General features: G+C 39.9%; 1 protein-coding gene across 1 annotated transcript in view; it reads left to right on the forward strand.

Moving 5' to 3' along the window:
• The window catches only part of ST13 (ST13 Hsp70 interacting protein), a 34673-nt gene that overhangs the window by 2899 nt on the left and 15954 nt on the right, over positions 1 to 15820 (forward strand). Inside the window, exons 2-5 of the mRNA XM_047786176.1 lie at positions 4904 to 4961; positions 6092 to 6167; positions 8949 to 9019; positions 14916 to 14982. Of these exons, the coding sequence (XP_047642132.1) occupies positions 4904 to 4961; positions 6092 to 6167; positions 8949 to 9019; positions 14916 to 14982 (272 nt within the window). The remainder of the gene's footprint in view (positions 1 to 4903; positions 4962 to 6091; positions 6168 to 8948; positions 9020 to 14915; positions 14983 to 15820) is intronic.

The following is a 15820-nucleotide window of genomic DNA, read 5'->3' on the forward strand; positions in this document are numbered from 1 at the left end:
CTTACCTACTTTGCATCTTGTAAGTGCTTTCATCATTTCATTTAATGGTAATTTAAGAACAAAGAGCATATCTTTGTATTCTAGTCTCTAGCACAGTGTGTGGCACCTGGATTTTCAGCCAGTATTTCACATTCTTGGTTTTTTTTTTTTTTTTTTTTGCCTCGCCCGTGGTATATGGAAGTTCCCTGGCCAGGGATCGAACCCCTGCCACAGCAGTGACAACGCTGGATCCTTAACAGGATCATTAAGGGTGGGCCACCGGGGAAATCCTCAGCAAATATTTTAAATGAACAGAATGCATTTGTACTTTCAATGAATTTGGAATATAGCACCTCTTGTTTTATATAATTAACTATAGAACAGAGTAGATTGAATGTTACCAGATCAAGAGAATTATGACTGAAATCTTCCGTGGCCAACGTAAGGAAGGTCTCTGCACTAGTCCTACTTAGAAACATAAATGCTTATACTGGCAAAATCCAGTTTGCAGTTTTTGGCAGGGAACTAGCTTGTTTTAAATCTTGGAAGCACAAAATGCAACTTCTGTACCTATAAATAGGTGTTACCTTCCAATAGTTAAACAACTTGGAATGTGAGAAACTCTAGATTTAGTTTATGATAACTGTCTTGTGTTTTCCCAAGCTTTAAATTTTTTAACTTCTTGGAAACAGTTTCTAGCCTGCAGATAAAATGCAAATACAGTACAAAGACCTTTTTTCCTGAACTATTTCCAATACTGTGTCTCTAACACCATTTAGCGTGTGTTTTCTACAAACAAGGACGGACAGTCCTTTGCAATATAACCATCTCCTCAGGAACATGACACTGAGGCATTAGCATTATCTAATCTTCAAAATTATATTGTCATGTCTCTTAATTTCCTCCGTTCTGAAATAGTTCTTCAGTCTTTCACTGATTTTCATGATCTTGGCAATTTTCAGTATTCTGTGACAGTTATTTTGTAGAATTTCCCTCAATTTGAGTTTGATCTTTCCTTAGGATTAGATTTAACTTAACACATAACTTGGTAGGACTGTCACCTCCCAAAGTGTTAACATAACATTAGACTGTTAGGACTGTGTTTGGATGTCATCCTAAACACATTCTTGGATGCTGCATTTTGAAACTTAGGGAAAACACAGTTTAAGAAGACGGGTGTCTTCATTGAAATTTAGCTGCAAAAGGATTATTTTGCAGTAGTGCTTACTGTGCTCTTCCAAATAGGTTTTCAGTAGAACAGAATTTTAAGAATTTTGGGAGTTCCCATCATGGCTCAGTGGTTAACGAATCCGACTAGGAATCATGAGGTTGCAGGTTTGATCCCTGGCCTCGCTCAGTGGGTTAAGGATCCAGCGTTGCCAAGAGCTGTGGTGTAGGTCCCAGACGCAGCTCCGATCCTGCATGGCTGTGGCGTAGGCCAGTGGCTACAGCTCCGATTCGACCCCTAGCCTGGGAACCTCCTTGTGCCACAGGAGCAACCCTCAAAAAGGCAAAAAAAAAAAAAAAGAATTTTGTCCTGTTTGTATGCTTATTCCTTATCTTTTTCATTTGGAAATGAAATGTTCCAAATAATTTCACTTTGCTGAATTGCATTCTTAGTTTGGATCATGTAATGATTTAATGATTGCACACGGGAGCCATTTTTCCATGTCAAGCATATTGAGTAACTAAAAAAAAATTTTTGTGACTGTCACATTAAATAGAATGGGAAAGATGCGCGTTTTTCTTTTTTGGCCGCCCTGCAGCCTATGGAGTGCCCATGATCTGAACCACAGCTCTTGCAGTGCTGGCTCCCTTAACCCCTGTGCCAGGCCAGGGATTGAGCCTGTGTCCTGGTGCTGCGAAGGCGCCACTTTCCTTTTGTGCCACAACAGGAACCCACCTTTTTTTCATTGAATGATACTTAGGAAAAATTACAAATCTTGTTTCTTACTACTACATTCATTATTTTGCATTTATGTTTTTGCTTGGTCAAAAGATAACCATTGAGTGAAAGCGAAGGTCACAGGGTGGGAGAAGGTATTTGCAACTTGTAAAACTGACAAAGAGCTTGTATATAAAATATATGAAGAGCACCTACAATGTAAATATAGGTAACTTAGTAAAAGGCTGGACAAGAGTTGAACTTTTTGAAAAAGGCTTTTTTTTTTTTTTTTTTTTGCAGCATGTGGAAGTTCCTAGGCTAGGGGTCAAATGGGAGCTGTAGCTCAGAGCTGTGCTCATAGCTGTAGCTGCTGGCCTACACCACAGCCACAGCAATGCGGGATCCACGCTGTGTCTGTGACCTACACCACAGCTCACGGCAATGCCGGATCCTTAACCCACTGAGCAAGGTCAGGGATCAAATCTGCATCCTCATGGATACTAGTTGGATTTGTTTCCACTGAGCCACAGTGGGAACACTCTACAAAAAAGGTTTTTTTTTTGTTTTTTTTTGTTTTTTTTTTGTTTTTTTTTGTTTTTGTCTTTTTTGTTGTTGTTGTTGCTATTGCTTGGGCCGCTCCCGCGGCATATGGAGGTTCCCAGGCTAGGGGTTGAATTGGAGCTGTAGCCACCGGCCTATGCCAGAGCCACAGCAACGCGGGATCTGAGCCGCGTCTGCAACCTACACCACAGCTCACGGCAACGCTGGATCGTTAACCCACTGAGCAAGGGCAGGGACCGAACCTACAACCTCATGGTTCCTAGTCAGATTCGTTAACCACTGCGCCACGACAGGAACTCCTACAAAAAAGGTTTTTAAAATGGCAAATTAATAGGAGTTCTTTGGTGGTGGTTCATCGGATTAAGGAGCTGCTGTGGCGCTGGTTTGAGCCCTGGCCCCAGAACCCCCCCCCCATCTTTTTAGGGCCACATCGGAGGCATATGGAAGTTCCCAGGCCAGGGGTCGAATCAGAGTCTAGCCACTGGCCTATGCCACAGCCACAACAACGCCAAATCGGAGCCACATCTGTGACCTACACCATTGTTAACGGCAAAGGCAGATCCTTAACCCACTGAGTGAGGCCAGGGTTCAAACCTGCGTCCTCATGGATACTAGTGAGATTTATTTCCACTGAGCCTCAACAGGAACTCCTGGCCCCAGAACTTCTGCATGCATCTGGCCCGGCCAAACAAAACAAAAACAAACGTGGCTAATAAATACATGAACAAACAAAGATGGCTAAAAAATACATACAAAGACTCAATCTACAATGAGATACTTCTACACACTTATCAAAAATGGCTAAAAATTTGAAAGATGGATGGTAGCTGAGTGTTGGCCAAACTGTGGAACAGCTGAATTCTCATACACTGCTAATATTTGTAAGTTGGCAGAAGAACTTTGGAAAACCAGTATCCCTTTAAATCCAGTGTACACATACTTTGTGTCCGAAATGAGTGTAAGTATGGGTGTGATAGCTTGAAGGTGTTGTGGAGTAGGTTCCTTTCTGTTTTCCAAGTTAACGTATCTCTTTTTCATAAAACTTAATGGCTTTAAGAATTTTTTTTTTAAACGGCACACGTTAAGTCTTTGTGACCTTGAGCCTCCATTCACCCTTGTGGAGTGCCCTTGATCATTTTAGTCACTGGGCTGTTGCATGTAGCCCTTATGCTTCAGAGTCTATCCCCAAAGGAGCATGTAATGTTAATTCTTCATGGTCTTTAATTCCTTTGTTTTTAAGTTGTTTGTACGTAACTCACAGTGTTCTGGAATATTTGGGAAAGAAGGCAAGGTCAAGAAGTTGTTCTAATGGGTGAAGTGTAGAAGGGTAAGGAGGAAAATCTGCAATGTGAGAGGCATTTGAACAGAAGCAAGGAAGCATCCTTGTGGTAGGAGTTACGTCGTGGCACAGTGGTTAATGAATCTGACTAGGGACGGTGAGGACGCAGGTTCGATCCCTGGGCCTCGCTCAACGGGTTAAGAATCTGGTGTTGCCGTGAGCTGCGGTGTAGGCCCGCAGTTACAGCTCCGTTTAGACCCCTAGCCTGGGAACCTCCATATGCCACAGGAGTGGCCCAAGAAATGGCAAAAAAGCCAAAAAAAAAAAAAAGAATCCTTGTAGTAGATACTACTCAGAGGAAATAAACGTTTTCAGTATTGTACTGTGACTTCATAGATATTTCATGAACTGCCTATTTGAATTTGAGATAATTTTACTAAATATCAAAATCTGATTTAAAAATTCAAAGTTTTGGATTCAGATATATCTACTGAACTCTAATGACTTGTACAAATGATTTTGTCATTGCATATTTTTCTGCTTCATTTTTTCCTAGGAATGGGCAAAGAAACCATATAATTATATTATTTAGGCTTTTTTATTTTTCCCAAATGGCCACACCCATGACATATGGAAGTTCCTGGACTGGGGATTGAATTTGAGCTGCAGCTCTGGCAATGCTGGATCCTTTAACCCACTGTGCTGGGCTGGGGATGGAACCTGTGCTTCTGCAGCAACCCATGCCCCTGTAGTTAGATTTTTTTCTTTTTAGCCGCAGCTGTGGCATATGAAAGTTTCTGGCAATGCCAGATCCTTAACCCACTGAGTTAGGACTGGGATCGAACCCATATCCTCATGGATACTAGTTGGTTCTTAACCCAGTGAGACATAATGGGAACTCCTTGCAGTCAGATTTTTAACCCACTGTGCCACAGTGAGAACTTCTGTTTAGGCTTATTGAGGCAAGGAAAGGGATAGATTTTTATTAACCAGTGTGCTGTAAAAAGAATTTTTTAAGTTGAAAAAATACTTAATCATAATACTGAAGCATTCTAATTAATTGAGTTAACTCTTGAAGGTTTGTTTAAAAGATGACTAAGTGTCGGATTTTTTCCCCCAGCGTAAATATATGTTGCTTGGCTTAATGAATTTTAGTTTTCTAAACAAATGTCTTTTTTTTTTTTCCCATCATCCTTAAGCATGGGGGGTAAAATACCACCTGCTACTCATAAAACTAAATCAGAAGAAAATACCAAGGTAAGTTATGAATCGAATTTGTATGTTTAGTGATAAAGTACTATATGGCTTCTTAGGGATGTTTTTCACCTGCTGTCTTCAAATTACCACTCCTGATTTCCACAAGATCACCTTGTAAAATTTCTATTTGGACATCAAATGTCTGGAGTCTGAGTTACCACTGAGAATGTGGGGTTGAATGTTCACTGTGTTGTAGGATAAAAGAGTTGAATGCTGTATGCATGTTATATGCATGACCTGGAAGTGGTAGGCTTTGTGATTGTGTGCATTTGTAGTTTTCATCATCATTTTTTTAGCATGTGGCGTAGTGTTTTTTAATACTTATTAATATTTGGTAAACAGAAAATAGCTCAGGTTAGTAATTCTTAATTTTTTCTGCCTAACATCCAAAGGATATTTATTTCCAGGAATGATTCATGGTGTTGCTTTATAAAAAAGTATGTATAATCAGGAGCTGAAGTTTAGAGATGAATGTGGGGGAAGATGCTCCATTCAGAACTCTTTTTTTAAGAATGCTCCCTTCAGAACTCTTTTTTTTTCCTCCTCTTTTTGCCGTCACGTATGAAAGGTTTTTTTCTCAGTTTTCTGATTAGCTGTCTTAAATTGATAAGAAAATTGGCTGTTTTATTATTTAGCATATCTTTGGTGAAATGAAAGAAGTCAAAGCTTCAGAAGTATTCTTTTTTAGATGAGTCATTTGTTGGTTTGGTAGGTTCTGAGCCCTTGATAATTTGCCATATGATAAACTTGTATGAAGACAAAATTATATTTAATCTATATCTCTGCTAAAAATTTTTTTATTTTGCAAAAGTAGTAATGTGTTTGATTATGGAGAGTTGTGGACTGCAGTACCCATTGAGGGTACTATCTACTTTATTAGCGTCTTAAAATCCAGAATATTTAAAGTTCTAAAACTCAGTGTCTAAAAGGTAGGGGCTGGACCTATACTTTAAGAAGAAATAAAAATAAAAAACTAAAATTAGTTTAATAAAACAGGAAGAGAATTAACAACTAAAATACAATGTATATGAATAGCTTATACATACAGTATACTATACTTTGTAAGTTAATAGCACTATATTGGGTGTGTTATTAAATACTGATAGCATTGTTTGCCTTCCCTTTACTAGGAAGAAAAAACAGATAGTAAGAAGGTGGAGGAAAACATAAAGACAGATGAACCGTCAAGTGAGGAAAGTGATCTGGGTGAGGAGATGGTAGTGGTATTTTATCTGATAATCTCGGGATATGGTCCTGTGTTGATTTTTTTACTAAATTGATTCAGTGTTATCTAATAGAAGTGTAACATAAGCTACATATGAAACTTAAAATTTTCTAGGAGCCACATTTTAAAACTCAAGAACAGGAGTTCCCGTCGTGGCGCGGTGGTTAACGAATCCGACTGGGAACCATGAGGTTGCGGGTTCGGTCCCTGCCCTTGCTCAGTGGGTTAACGATCCGGCGTTGCCGTGAGCTGTGGTGTAGGTTGCAGACGCGGCTCGGATCCCGCGTTGCTGTGGCTCTGGTGTAGGCCAGTGGCTACAGCTCCGATTCGACCCCTAGCCTGGGAACCTCCATATGCCGCAGGAGCGGCCCAAGAAATAGCAAAAAGACAAAAAAAAAAAATCTCAAGAACAGTTGAGATGATGTATATAAACCAATATATGTAAAATGTTACCATTTCAGCATGAAATCAGTATGGAAAAGTTATCAGTGAGCTATTTTCCTTTTTTTCCACTAGGTCTTCAAATTCGGAGTTTTTATAGCATATCTCAATGCAGATGTTATCTTTTTTGTTGGAAATAATTGATCATTATTCAGTTGCAGTTGGAAAAGTTGGGTCACATACCCAAGTGTTTCTAGGCACGTGTAAAAGGTTTCCAGTAACAAAATTGAGTACCAAAAAATTATTTCCCTTTAGTACCTGCGTCTGTGTTAATAAAACTGGTTCAGCTTAGAAGAATTGATACCTATGCCCTGGGTTTGGGGTTTTATTTGGTTTTGTGTTTTTAGGCTTCAAACGGACCCATTTCTTCATAAATTTGGACTCTATAAATACATACCCCAGTTATCAGTTGGGCAGTCTCTTAATTTATAGAACCTATATAAAAGCTAAAGAAAAATACTTAACATTTTTCAGATTGTTGAATCTCTTGATCTTTAATATGTGAGGAAGGTCTTACTCTTTGGAGGCTTAATGAGATCTTTACCTTTTTTTTGCTTTTTTTTAATGCCACATCCACAGCATATGGAGGTTCTCAGGCTAGGGCTTGAATCAGAGCTACAGATGTCAGCCTATGCCACAGCCACAGCAACGCCAGATCGGAGCCTCATCTGCAACCTATACCACAGCCCACTGCATCACTGGATCCTTAACCTGCTGAGCGAGGCCAGGGATCGAACCCGCACCCCTATAGTTCTAGTTGGATTGTTTCCACTGCACCACAATGGAACTCCAGATCTTGTACTTTTACAAAGTGTTTCTTAGTCTAAAAATTTTCTAATGCTACTATGACTATAATAATTTTTAAAATTTAACTCTATCTGGGAGTTCCTTGGTGGTCTAGTGGTTAGGACTTGGCACTTTTCACCAGTGCAGCTCAGGTTTGATCCCTGGTCTGGGAACTGAGATCCCACATCAGGTCACTGCACTGCACATGCTGTCGTGTCCCCCCGCCCCAAGTAAAAACCGCCATTTGAAAGCATTTTTTGCATGAATCAAGCTGTTTTATAATTAGAGTTACAAGCTCAGTGTTTGATTTAAAGTTTTTTGTTGGATGTTCTGATTTCAGGTAGCTTATTATTTATTTATTTATGGTCTTTTTAGGGTCTCATCTGTGGCATATGGAGATTCCTAGGCTAGGGGTCAAATCGGAGCTGTTGCTGCCAGAGCCATAGCAACATTTTTCTTTTGGGCTTTGTTTTTTTGGTCTTTTTGTCTTTTCAGGTAGCTAATTTTAATTTCATTCTTTTTTGATTAAGGGGAAACTGCTTTTATCACATTCACTTTATTTGCTAAAAAGTCTTTTGTTTATTGTTTTTAAAAGTTTTTTATGTATAGCAGTTATTTTGTTTTGCTTGCAGTAGCAAACTACCGTCATCCACCATGAGATTTGCAGCATAGCCTTTACCAGTCTCTTTCTTTACCATTTTGGTCATGGTGCTATCTTTGGGGCTCAATTCTGCATCAGTAGTATGCATCAGTTTGCAGTTAAAGTTTAGGAGTTCCTGTTGGGGCTCAGTGGTTAACGAATCCAACTAGGAACATGAGGATGCAGGTTTGATCCCTGGACTTACTCAGTGGGTTAAGGATCTGGCGTTGCCATGAGCTGTGGTGTAGGTCACAGATGCAGCTCGTACCTGGTGTTGCTGTGGCTGTGGTGTAAGCTGGCAGCTGTAGTTCCAATTTGACCTCTAGCCTGGGAACCTCCATATGCCGCAGGAACAGCCCTAAAAAGTGCAAAAAAAAAAAAAATTCAAGTTTATCTATACTATGTCTTCAAGGACAGAGAATAGTAAAATTAAATATTTCATCATGATTTACATCAAAGTGCCATTGTAATTTGTGCTGTCCGCATAAAATATTTTAAAAAAAAACATTGTAGTATACTGCTGTGTAAAACAAAATTGAATCAGTTTGTTGACACTTAACAAACCAGTGGTGTGTGTAATATGTACTGTAAACTAGGTACTTGCCAGTATTCCCACTACAGTATAATAAATGTCTTACATAACATAACTGTTCAGATGAAATGTCTTTCTGAAGCAGTTAAATTGTGTTTAATAGAGAAATATTTTAGTGTATCAGTTTAAATAAAATCAGTAAAGGAAAATATTTAAATCAAATAAATTAACCTAGAGTGGAATATTCAGTTCATCAGTTGTATTAGTCAAGGTTAATTAATTTTTAATTTAATAGCCTTATGTGGCCAAGAACTACCATATTGGATAGCACTGTTCTTACTGTTGTTTTTTTAACTCTTTCAGAAATTGACAATGAAGGTGTGATTGAACCAGACACTGATGCTCCTCAGGAAATGGGAGATGAAAATGTAGAGGTAAGTGCAATGGCTTATTTTCTGCTTGCTGTATTGTGATTATTTTATATATTTCTTACAGGAAAAGCACAAGTAAAGTCTTTCTCTGACTTAACGCATTTAGGAAAGCATTTCATTTTATCACTTGTGAAAACTCCGTTTATTTTTAATCATGTTCTCTAACAATCTCTGAAATACTTGTTTTCTGTTTACCTATTTTGTTTTTTATTTTTTGTATTTTTAGGGCCGCACCCACAGCATATGGAGGTTCCCAGGCCAGGGGTCTAATTGGAACTGTTGCTGCCGACCTACGCCAGAGCCGTAGCAATGCCAGATCCAAGCCACGTCTGTGACGTCCGCCACAGTTCATGGCAACGCTGGATCCTTAACCCACTAAGCAAGGCCAGGATTGAACCCACAACCTCATGGTTCCTAGTCGGATTTGCTTCCACTGTTCCACAACCGGAACTCCTCTGTTTACCTATTTTAGTTTGCATCTGATTGTACTGCTCTTGAGACTGTGGAGTTCATCTAAGTGGAATATCTAATGCCAGGTTATTTTCAAAAATGGTTTTGTCACAGTGGGCATGATACTGCCCTCAAGGTGATGAAAAATCAGTTCTTGGGAGAGGGGCTTTAAAAAGCCTAGATAATACAATGGTTAGTGGTGTTCCAAAGGTCATAGCCCATTAACATATATGCAGTATATCAGCAATATTAAAATAGAGGGACTGAGTAAGGAAAAAAAGGTCTAAAAAGGCTCTTTGGGGGTTGATCATGAAAAACTTGAGAATCACTGTAATATACTTACCGCGGCTTAAAAGGCTGCTCTAGATCATTACCAGTACTTGATATTGTTGTGTGCAAGTATCATAATATCAAGTATTGGTGAGGATCTGGACCTGTCTTTTAAGCTGCGATTAGTATGTTACAATGATGGTGTATTTTTATGAAACTTACTATGTGAAGTGATACATCCTTGTGGCTTTTAGTTTGCATTTTCCTGATTTCTGATGAAGTTGACATATTCTGATGTTTATTGCTCATTCACAGGTGATTGTGAGGTCCTCTTCTGAGTTTTCTCTTTTATATATATTTATCTTTGGCGGGGGTGCTCACCAGCAACATATGGAGGTTTCCAGGCCTAGGGGTCCAATCGTAGCTACAGTGGCTGGCCTACACCACAGCTTACGGCAAGGCCAGATCCCCAACCCACTGAGTAAGGCCAGGGATCAAACCCACAACCTCATGGTTACTAGTGGGATTCATTTCCACTGAGCCACAATGGCAATTCCTACATTTGTTTATCTTTTTCTTTCTGATTTATAAGTTCATTTTATATTCCGGATACTAAAAATATGTTTCCTGTGTACGCCACATTTTTTCCTACTAGTTTGTGGTTTATCTTTCCTCTACATTGTTTTATTTTCGTATTTTTGCATTGTTTTAATAACGAAATCTTTTAATGCAGTTAAATTGAAAGTTCTGTATATTATGCTTTATTACCTCAATTTTAATTGCTTTAATGTTTTTTTCTTTCTGAAAACTTTGTTTACCTTTCATTTTTTTTCTTTTTAGGGCCACGCCCCCAGCATATGGAAGTTCCCAGGGGTCCAATTGGAGCTGTAGCTGCCAGCCTATGCCACAGCAACACAAGATCCAAGCGACATACACTACAAGGAGTCTGCAGCAAACACTACAGCTCATGGCAACACCAGATCCTTAACCCACTAAGCAAGACCAGCGATCGAACCACATCCTCGTGAATACTAGTTGGATTTGTTTCCACTGTGCCACAATGGGAACTCCTGCCTTTCACTTTTAATGGAACAATCAGCACCATTACTGAAAAGGTCTTTTTGGAGTTGCCGTCGTGGCACAGTGGTTAACGAATCCGACTAGGAACCATGAGGTTGCGGGTTCGATCCCTGCCCTTGCTCAATGGGTTAACGATCCGGCGTTTCCGTGAGCTGTGGTGTAGGTCGCAAGACGCGGCTCGGATCCCGTGTTGCTGTGGCTCTGGCGTAGGCTGGCAGCTACAGCTCCAATTGGACCCCTAGCCTGGGAACCTCCATATGCCGCAGGAGCGGCCCAAGAAATAGCAAAAAATTAAAAAAAAAAAAAAGAAAAGAAAAGGTCTTTTTCTCACCAGTGCCAAGAACTATGATTTCTGTGTATGTGTGGGTCTCTTGGTGTTTTCTTGTTCTACTTGCCTGATTTTTTTCCACGTACTCAGTGATGCATTGTTGTACTTAGCTTTATATTGCCCCCCAGCCCTTGAGCATTTTTGGTTATTACCGGCTCTTTGTTCATCCATGTAAATTTTAAAATCAGATGTATTCTAACTCTCTTCCTCACTACCACCACCCTTTCCCCCATTATAATTACATTAAATCTTAATCATCTCAAGGGAAGCTACATTTCCTCACTGTTGAGATTATCCTTGAATATGGTATCTAATTTTTAGGTCTTTTTTTCTTTTTGTTTTACTTTTTTGTTTTTACAGCCACATCTGTGGCTTATTGAACCCAAGCCACAGCTGCAGCCTGTGCCATAGCTGCAGCAGTGTTGGACCCTTTAACCCACTCTGTTGGACCAGGATTAAACCTGCACCTCCACAGCGACCCAAGCTGCTGCAGTCAGATTCTTAATACACTGCACCACAGAGGAACTCCTACACATTGAATTCCTTATTGACCTGTTTTCCTGGTCTTAACTCTCCTGATATTTTTCCAGATTTTTCCTCTTTGAGATACTTTGTTTACTTGTGGGGTGTGTGTGTGTGTTTATTGGTATTTTTAAACCATGAGTTCTTGTAGATTTTACCTGTGGAAAGTTTTTGAGGCCTGACTAGAAGGTGTGATCTCCAAAGAGGGCTAAGTGTGCTTCCTAGAAGACTCTGAGTTGGTGCTACCAACTCAAGGACCAGTTTAAATTCTCAGCATGGTGTTTTTGCTGCTTTTTTAGCTACACAAGTTTTGTGAATTCCAGTGGAAAGACTGGCTTATGGTTTTCAGAGGAGACTTCTCTCTCTATGTCTCCTCTTTTCTTTGGGACAAGTTTGGTTTTGGTTTACCATTATGCTTGCAGGTGTAGGAATTTGGGATTCCAGATTTGTTCGGAAGAGTCTGCTTAGACAACATATATTTTTGTCACCTGAATCTAAAATTTGTTTCATGTGTCCTGTACTATCTTCAGAAACAGAATTGCAAGGTCACCAGTTTTGACGCCTTTCACAAGTTGAAAACAGATGTTCACTTAGCAGCTCCCTTGATTTTAGGCCTTCATTTAATCTTGTTTTTTGAGGATTTCTGCATTCTCTTTTTTTTTTTTTTGGTCTTTTTAGGGCCAAACCCATGGCATATGGAAGTTCCTAGGCTAGGGGTGGAATTGGAGCTGTAGCCACTGGCCTACACCACAGCCACAGTAACATCAGATCTGAGCTAAATCTGCGACCCCCACCACAGCTCACGCAAAGCCGGATCCTTAACTCACTGAGGGAGGCCAGGGATCGACCCTGCGTCCTCATGGATGCTAGTCAAATTTGTTTCCGCTGAGCCACAATGGGAACTCGATTTCTGCATTCTTAAGTCAAAGGTGGCTTTTAGGAGTTCCCATCATGTTTCAGTGGTTAACAAATCCAACTAGGAACCATGAGGTTGCAGGTTCAATCCCTGGCCTTGCTCAGTGGGTCAAGGATCCGACATTGCTGTGGGCTGTGGTGTAAGTCTCAGGATCGGCTTGGATCTGGCATTGCTGTGGCTGTGGCGTAGGCTGGCGGCTACAGCTCTAATTGGACCCCTAGCCTGGGAACCTCCATATGTCGTGGGAGCAGCCCTTGAAAAGACAACTAAAAAAAAAGATTGCTTTTAAAGGTGTGTTTTAGACCTGAGGGGGTGTCGTGTACACCATATTCCCATAAACTGAAGTCTTTTGTGTTTTTTTTTTTTTTTTTTGCTTTTTAGGGCTGCACCCGTGGCATGTGGGGGTTCCCAGCTTGAATCAGAGCTGCAGCTGCTGGCCTACGCCACAGCCACAGCCGTGCCAGATCCGAGCCAGGTCTGGGACCTACACCCCAGCTCACGGCAACGCTAGATCCTTTTATAATTGATTTTTGCTGATGTAGAGCAACTCTGGGGTTGTTTTTTATGTTGCTCTTGTATCTGAACTTTATTGAATTGTTTTAGATCTAATAACTATTGGGTTTTCTGGGTATATATAAATAAAAATAGCTTGGTTCTTTCCTTCCATTTCTTTAGCCTCTCAACTCATTTTCTTAATGAATTACCCAGCACCTTCAGTAATATTTTACAGTGATGGTGAGAGTGGTTTTTTGCCTGTTTGTTAAATTGTCTCTTACAGAATGTTGCTATACATTTTTTTTAATATTGTTATATGTTTTTATTACTAATAATCATTGTACTCTTAGCATCTTTTGGGGGGGGGTCTTGTCTTTTTAGGGCTACACCCTCGGCATGTGGAGGTACCCAGGCTAGGGGTCGAATCAGAGCTATAGCTGTTACCCACAGCCACACCAGATCCAAGCAGTCTGTGACCTACACCACAGCTCATGGCAACATAGGATCCTTAACCCATTGAGCGAGGCCAGGGATCAAACCCACAACTTCATGGTTCCTAGTTGGGTTTGTTTCCCCTGCGCCACCACAGAATCTCAGACTCTTCAGCATCTTGTATGGTGGTGGTTCTGTCTAGTGTAGGTGCTCAACAGGTGTTTATTAGACCAAAAGAATAAGATGTTTCTCTTCTGAAGATTCAAGTTTCTTATGAAATTTTTCACTTAGGAGGAGACTGTGTTTTAGTACAGGTATACCTCCTGTATGATCTCATTGCGAGTTAGGGATCTCATTTTGAGTTAGGTTCCAGACCACCACAATAAAGTGAGTGAATTTTTTGGTTTCCCTGTACAAATATAGTTTCATTTATGGAGTTTATCCTGTGGTGCAATAGGAGCAGTGTCATCTCTGGAGTACTGGGATGCAGGTTCAATCTCCAGCCCAGGACAGTGGGCTGAAAATCTGGTGTTGCCATAGCTTCAGCTCATATCCAATCCCTAGCCCTGGAAGTCCATATGCCACAGGGTTACCAAAAAAAAAGAAAAGTTGCATTTGCACTATACTTTAGTCTTAATAGTGTGCAATAGTTTTATGTCTAAAAATACAATGTACATACCTTGATGTAAAAATACTTTATTGTGGGAGTTCTCTGGGAGTTTAATGGATAGGACTAAACATTTTCACTGCTCCAGCCTTGGTTCAGTCTCTGGTCTGGGAACTGAGATCCCACATCAGGCTGCTGCACGCTGCAGCCAAAAAAAAAAAAAAAAAAAAAATTATTGCTAAAAAATGCTAACCATTTGTGCCTTCAGCAACCCATAGTAGTAACATCACAGATCACTGATCATCAATCATTGTAACAAAATAATCAAAAGTTTGCAGTATTGCAAGAATTATGTGACAGAGGCACAGAGTGAGCAAATGCTGTTGTAAAAATGGCTCCAGTAGACTCAGAGGTTGTCACAACTCTTCAATTTAGAAAAAGCACAATAATGTCTGCAAAGTGCAATAAAATGAAGTATGCTTGTGCTTGTGAATACCTAGAAAGGAGTTGGTAAAGCTAGGGCAGAAAAACCTACTCAGATTGTAATGGAGGGAAGTCTAGGGCAGAGTATAAGGAGCGAAATGTATTGTTCATTGGAAAGATTAAAACTTACTGATCATGTACCATAATTAACCTCTTAGAGTTCCCTGTTGGCTCAGAATGTTAAGGCCTTGTCACTGCTGTAGCACAGGACTGGTCCCTGGAGGTTGTGATTGCACATCCCTAAGAAAGTCCAAATTGCTTCCTCCTTCTCTTTGCTCTTCTGCTACTTCTAAGTTGATCTTTACTTTTCCCCTAGATAACCGAGGAGATGATGGATCAGGCCAATGATAAAAAAGTGGCTGCCATCGATGCCCTAAATAATGGTGAGTGATTTTTTTTTTCTTTGCTGCATTTCTGTAGTAGTGTGAATGTTCTCTGCTTCTACTTCTCTACTGCAGCAACTGTTAATAATGGGAAAGTGGAAGATAACTTAAATTTGAGTGTATTTTACCGGAGAAGGAAGTGTCCTGTCTCCACTCACCCCTTTTCTATTGATGAAGAGCCTGAAATGACTCAGGTATCAGTTATTTTGCCTCACGGTATGTACAGCTACTGATGTCACTGTCCTTTCTGACTGTATTCTGGTGTTTCTCCATTGACAAGAGGCTTTAAAAAGGTGAAAGGTTTTTCCCCCAAAATGGTATTAGAACAGTGAGCCTCACCTTTTCACATAGTAGCACCCTTGACAGATGTCATCCATCAACATAACACCTCTTGTTCTAGTTTCTGTATATTAGAACCTCTTCAGGAAATCCTTTCAGAGTGGGAGAGTGCTGATAGCATTCATTGTAATGTTTAATCAGTTGTAATTTATAAGAACAAGTTATCAACGTGGGTACTTTGCAGACCTCTTCATGGCAGTGTGATGTATTGTGTCACAGTACCATTGTTGAGTGCATTTGGACTTCATCCATAAACTTACAAGATAACTAAAGTTTTATTTTAGAATGAGTTCAGTTTTGATTGCTGTTCCAAATTGTTTTTTGTGTTTTGTTTTTGGTAATCGTATTGCCTTCTTAGTTTAGATCCTTATGTGTTACTATTGCAGTTACTTTAATAGTTTGCTTGCCTGAAATGTCTCTTTATTATTTCTGTTCGATGCCCCTAGTTATTCTTATTTTGATTGGCTTTTTATTGTTACACACTCCTTTGTTTGTAACC

This window comes from Phacochoerus africanus, chromosome 7 (assembly GCF_016906955.1).
Source record: "Phacochoerus africanus isolate WHEZ1 chromosome 7, ROS_Pafr_v1, whole genome shotgun sequence".
Lineage (NCBI taxonomy): Eukaryota > Metazoa > Chordata > Mammalia > Artiodactyla > Suidae > Phacochoerus > Phacochoerus africanus.